The 6,762-nt window shown below is 36.2% G+C and overlaps 1 protein-coding gene across 1 annotated transcript in view; it reads left to right on the top strand.

Moving 5' to 3' along the window:
* The window catches only part of Smpdl3a (sphingomyelin phosphodiesterase acid like 3A), a 20,506-nt gene extending 16,359 nt beyond the window's left edge, over positions 1-4,147 (top strand). The window contains exons 7-8 of the mRNA XM_031347959.1: positions 1,100-1,224; positions 3,533-4,147. Coding sequence (XP_031203819.1) covers positions 1,100-1,224; positions 3,533-3,835 — 428 coding nt within the window. The 3' untranslated portion in view covers positions 3,836-4,147. The remainder of the gene's footprint in view (positions 1-1,099; positions 1,225-3,532) is intronic.
* The last annotated feature ends 2,615 nt before the right edge of the window (positions 4,148-6,762 follow it).

Genomic DNA, 6,762 nt, shown 5'->3' with positions numbered 1-6,762 from the left:
ATTACAATATAAATATATTTATTATAATACTAAATATAAATATATTTATATGTTTATGTTATATCAGTATGTTTTATAGTATATTTATGTATAAATACATATATAGATATAATATATAGATGTTACATATAACTTTATTATAACTATATTACATCTATCTGTTTCAGTGATCTATCTCTCTTTCACTTATCGGTTATGTATTTATCATCTATCATATAGTTATAATTTGTTATAACTATAATCTACACTATTGTGTAGACCAGGCTGGCCTCAAATTCACATGTACTTGCCTCTGTCCTCCACATGGTCAAATTAAATGCTTGTGCCAGTTAAATTATTATACAATGATTGAAAGATTGCTTTAAGTCATAAGGTTATGAAACAGAGCAGGATTGTGCTTTGCTCTTGTGTTTGCCTGTGTGTGTGTAATAGTAGACTTGCTTTTATGTGAAAAAAATTAAATATATATGAGTTGAGACTATAGTCAACAAATCTTGGTTCTTTTGTCATCTGCATTAAACATTTATCATGATCTTACTGTACTCATTTTCTTTTATCTAATCATTCTTTTTCAAGATATTCTTGTATCTCTTTATTATCATCTGTCCACCCTTTATCATTTCATTTTCACCACTATAATCTATTTGTCAGTCAGTCAGTCACCTGTTTGTCTGTCTTTTGTCATCTGTCTGTTTCAATGATCTATCTCTTTCATTTATCAGTTATGTATCTATCACCTATCATCAAGTATCTATGTAATCTATCTATAATCAATCTGTCATCTATTTGTAATCTACTTCTCTGAAGTGTTGAAAAGTGACTTTCAAATACCAAGTCAATAATTTCCCCATATAACTCTATAGTCATTGTTAGGATTTATAGATAATTTATATAAATATAATAACATTAATCTGCATAACAAATCAGTAACAGCTCTTTGATTTTGGTATTGAGTACCTTATTTTCTCAAAAGTAACACTATAAATGCTTTGAGGCATGATTAATCAATAACCATAATATTTGTTTATTGATCTCTTGACCTAAGAGATTTTTAATTTTTAAGATTTTTAATTTTTAAGGTTAAATTGTTGTTGTTTAGGGAATCCAATAAATTCTGTGTTTGTGGCACCTGCTGTTACACCAGTGAAAGGAGTTTTACAAAAAGAGACCAACAATCCTGGTGTCCGCCTATTTCAGTACAAGCCTGGTGATTACACATTGCTGGTAAGTCGGAGCAGTTTCATTTGATCCTACACACACACACACACACATACACACACACACACACACACACACACACACACACATACACACACACACACACACACACGCACACACATATATATATATGTCTTTGAAGGTTTCATTCATTTAATAGAATGTTTCTCAGAAAACCATGAGAGACGCACTTGATGCTAATATCTTATGGTGTCCTTATTTAAAGATGTATATCTGTTGTTATCCCGATGGCCGGGTAGATAAAGTTTGTTTGTGACATGTTAGTATCTCTTTAAGGGCTTTCTGTCCTTTTATATTTGTTTGTTTTAAGACTGGGTCTCATGTAGTGCAAGCTGGCCTAAAACTTGCTGTATTCTTGAGACTTCTGATCCTCTTGCCTTTCCCTGCCAGGTGCTGGGATCATAGGAGCACATCCCTCCCTATACCCGGGTTTATGGGATGTTGGGGACTGAGCTCAGGACCTTGCATATGGAAGGCAGGCAGGTACTTTAACAATGGACATACAGCCCAAGCCCTGATCTTGCCATGTTTTCAGAGCTTTCACTAGATGAAGCTTATTTGTGAACTTTGATACATACATAAGTCATATTAACTATTCTTCTCCCAAACGTAACTATTTGGGAAAGTATAGGCCCCAGAACTATGCCCTGTCTTCAGCTGTTGCCAAACTGTTCTGTGTTCTAATTTATTCTTCTTTAAAATGGGAATTTAAAATGTGACTGCAGGGGCTCAGGATAATGGCTCAGTGGATAATGTGCTTGTTGTATAAGGACCTAAGTTCTGAAACCTAGTAGCCACATAAATGCCAGGCAATGACACTGAGATGAGAAACTCTTAAGAGCTTGGTACCACCCATTCTCGCTGAAAGGGGGGCCTCCATGTTCAGTGACAAGACCCTGTATCCGAAGAAGCAAGGAAGAGAGCAATTGAGGAAGCTATCCATTGTCCACAGCACTTGAACCTATGCATACACAATAGCAGACAGAATTTGTACAAATATACATTATACATACTTATGTGTGCCACACGGACACAAGTATGACCAAATCATGAGATCCCAAGATGCTTCCATGGAAAAAAAAATCAATATAATGCATTTAGCTCATGCCAGTGCTCAATACAAGTTAGGTTTTTTTTTTTTTTAAGGAAAAACTAAAATTTAACACTTGCTTTTGTCTCAAAAATTCTCTGGTGCACATTTGTGGCTCTGTACTTTAGAACAATTAGATTTCAAAGGGCTGACCATTTAGATCATGGAGATTTCAATTTGGTAGCTGCTCCTTTCTACAGATATAGTTTGAAGATATTTCATTTCACTTAATATAACTGTTTGTATAATTGTATTTCTAATTAATTTTTTATAAGACATCTCATTATTCTTCTGAATACCAAGAAGAGGAGGCAGGGTATAATTGGACCTTACACATAAAAATGAAATGAAATGTCCACAAAGACTATGAATAAACTAGTTCAAATGAATTGCTTTATAATTGCTATCATTGCCTTGTTAGCGATTTGAACTTCACACATCTACATGTTCACCCTCATATATGTCTGTATATACGTATATGGTATATACATATATATATATGTCTGTATATACATACATGGGCGGTGCTCTGTATGTGATAGTATTTATTGACATAGAAAGATGCCCATCCTGACAAATAAAGACAAAGCAAAACTACAAAACAGTTTAACATGAGTCCATTTATTTTAAAAAGGCCAAAAAGGTAAACAGGAATGAATATTCTGGTATCTATTTTCAGTTCATATATAAATTAAGGATATATATATATGTATATCATACACATACACACTAGTGCCAACAAATTTTTAACAGCTGGTTCCTATATCTATGCTGCTTACTGGTTTCAAAATAGAAAATGCAGGTATTAGCATCACAATCTCAGGCTACCAAACTGACATCACCTGACTTGCAGCCTATGTGAGAGAGAGTCTTAGACTGCGTTCCTGAGCTGGGCTCAGCTGCCTCCAGCACTGGACTGGTTTCTATCAGCTGTTAGTGGTTGTCTTAACCCATGGGAATTCAAGATACTTTGTTTTGTACATTTCACTGTATGTAGGGATGATGTACTATTATATTCTTTGATTTTTTTTTTTAAGTTTAAAAAAGTGCTACAGGTTTTAGAAATTGTGATTTTTCTTTTGAAGGGATCTTAATGGCACGTTACATTCAGAATGTCACAGAAAGCTTAGCAAGGCCTCTTTCTATGGTGCCACAGTCTCTGTGTTGAAAAGTGAACTGGGTCTCTTACTGTCTTTAATATAGGACATGCTGCAGTATTACTTGAACTTGACAGAAGCCAATCTAAAAGGAGAATCCAACTGGACATTGGAGTACATCTTGACTCAGGCCTATGGTGTTGCAGATCTGCAGCCAAAGAGTTTACATGGATTAGTTCAGCAATTTGCTACCATAGACAGCAAGCAGTTCCTGAAATACTACCATTATTATTTTGTGAGTTATGACAGCAGCGTGACTTGTGACCGGCAATGTAAGACCTTACAGATCTGTGCAATTATGAGTCTTGATAGTATTTCCTATGATGATTGCCTTAAACAGCATTTTTAAAGCACAGTCACTAGTATTCCAGTTGTGTTTGTAGAAAAAAAAAAATCACATCATGGTGCTCCTGCGATCAGCTTGTGAAGTACTGAGAGCATTGGAAGATTTCACTTTCTGTGCATTTTTACTTGTGAGGTTCAGATGCTGACACTGGTAACATTCGAAATTAATTTCACACATTGAATACATTTAAACTGTTCTAGCGGAGTGATATTTGGACATAAATATCTTGTCTTCCAATTTTATGTAATTATACCTAACTTATACTCTTGTAAAACTTGTCATCTATGCAATAAAGCAGGCGACTTCTCTGCATGTCATGCAGTTCTGTTTGCTTTTGTTGTTTTTTTGTTGTTGCTGTTTTGTTTTGTTTTGTTTATTTGTTTTTTGAGAAAGGATCTCATGCTATACCTCAGGCTGCACAAGATCTCATTATAGTCATGACCTACTATGCCTGCAGATTTTTTTTTTTTTTTTTTTTGAGATATGGTTTCTCAGTGTAGTATTGGTTGTCCTGGAACTCACATTGTACACCAGGCTGGCTGACTTCAAACTCATTGAGATCTTCCTGCCTCTCCCTCTTGAGTGCTGGGATTAAAGACATGTGCCACCACTGGCCTGGCTGATTTTCAACTTTTTAATTCCCTCTTGATAAAGTTCTTGCCGAATAAAATCTGAGGCTTGCTAATAGTGAGAACTGCTAATTCCATCCATAAAAACAAAATTATGGTGGGGGAGGCAACAGCCTCTTGTTCTTCAAGAACTGAGTCATGGTGAGTCACTGCATGGCTCAGTTCTCAGTGCCAGGTTGAAGTCGTGATTCTTTAGTACTTGGTTTTGATTCTAGAGATATACCTAAAGGTAAGTTCTCAAAAGAACATACTAAAAGATACACTTAGAATTCACAGAGTATCATTATGTAAAACTTGACAATAAAGCCAAACCTATAAACCATAAATATACTTCACACCAAAGCTTTTACTAGGGAGATAGAAGTCTAACTGCTAAAGATGTATGGGTTGTTTTTTTTCTGTGGAGGATGATTTATGAGAAAGGCACAGAGATATTGGGGATTAAAGCACTCTAGCTCCTGGGCTGAGGTAGTAGTAACCCAATGTGGTGGTTTGAATGAGTTTGCACAGCTCTCCCCCCCGACCCCTCATGGTTTCAGGCATTTGGATGCTTGGCTCAGAGGGATTGGTACTGTTGGAAGGTGTGGCCCCGTTAGAGTAGGTGTGGCCTTGATGGAGGCTGTGTGTCACTGTAGGAGTGGGCTTTGAGGTCTTTTAGTGCTCAAGCTCCATGCAATGTAGAAGAAAATCCCCTCTTAGTTGCTTCCAGAAAACAGTTTCATCCTGGCTGCCTTTGGATCAAGATGTAGAACACCTGGGTCCTCTAGCACTTTGTCTGCCTGTACACTGTCATGCTTCCCACCATAATGATAATGAACCTCTGAAACTGTAAGCTGACCCCAATTAAATATTTCCCTTTATAAGAGTTGTTTTGGTCATGGGATCTCTTTACAGCAATGGAAACCCCAACTAAGACACCCAGTTCCTGGTATCTTTTGTAAGTCCATTCATTGATAGCCCGTATGTAAATGGCAAAGAGTTCTGGCTGGAGCTCCAATGAATGGTTGTATGAAAAGGGAGTTGGGCTAACAGGAAGAAAGAAAGGCTGATCGAGGATGAAATAGAGCAGCAATTAACAGCACTACTGTGTGTGACAGCAAGCTTAGAGTATCTAAGAATCCCTCTAATTTATTAAACATTCGTCCCTACATATGGGTTCTTAAATGAGAATGTCTTCCCCTCTAGGCTCATGTATTTGTATAATTGGTCCCCAGTTGGTATAGCTATTTGGGAAGGCTTAGGGGTGTTGCATTTCTGGAGGAAATACATCACTGGAGGTGGCTTTGAGAATTCCAAAGACACACATAAATTCTAATGCCCCTTCCCTCTGTTATGCTTGTGGTTCACGATATAAGCTCTCAGCTTCGGCTCCAGCTGCCATGCCTGCCACTTCTCTGTGATGGTGATGGATGGACTCTTACCCGTTGAGAACTGTAAGTGCAAATGAACCATTTCATCTGTCAGTTGCCTTGGTCATGGTATCTTATCAGAGCAATAAAAGCTAAGACAACAAAACTGTCACTAGAGTATTAAAGCTTATTTTTGAAAAATAATTTTGACTCCAAAGAAAGAGGCCAAGCCATCTATCTCATTCAGATTTTGAGAATAAGATTCCAAGAATTCAAATTTGTTAGGAACTTAAAGAAATGTATCGTCTACTCACTTCTTTGCCAGTACAGTTCTTGCTGAATCCAGTTTAGAAGAAAAAATAAAAAACACTGTAGGGCATTTAAACTAAGAGAAAATAGATTGTTTTAATTATTGATGAGCCATCTATTCATTTGTTAAAAGTGGATTTCTTAAGATAGGAGCTCCTACTTAAGGATCTTTCCAATGGAACAATTATGTGTCATCCAAGCAAATCCAGTAAATCATGACACAAAACACAGAAAAAGCTAATGAACAAAGCTAGAGTTTATTCATACTATAAGTTTCATTTTCTCAGACAGACCTATAGATTCTACCTTAAAATTATCTTCATTAAATGAACTGTGGCTTAGCATCTTTACTTATGAATGGAACAGGGTTATTTTTATGCTATTTATTTGTTCTTGGAAATATTTAGATCTATATCAAACTTATATTTTATTATAAGAATTTAGGTCTCCTGTATTTTAATCTATAAATAATGCATTCCCTTTTGACGTCTTTATTTCCTTATTTTTAACAACTGGTGATGTAAGAAAGCGTTTATGGGTGCACATGACATTTGTCATGTAGCTCTGGGGACCCTGCCCTGTACTGATTGGGCTAGTTGATTTAATAGCCTTTCTCTGATGCATTGCAGCATTTGTCATCACC

The sequence above is a fragment of the Mastomys coucha genome, unplaced genomic scaffold (assembly GCF_008632895.1).
Source record: "Mastomys coucha isolate ucsf_1 unplaced genomic scaffold, UCSF_Mcou_1 pScaffold3, whole genome shotgun sequence".
Classification (NCBI taxonomy): Eukaryota; Metazoa; Chordata; class Mammalia; order Rodentia; family Muridae; genus Mastomys; species Mastomys coucha.
The sequence above is the reverse complement of the archived record's forward strand: the minus strand, read 5'-3'. Positions and strand labels throughout refer to the sequence as shown.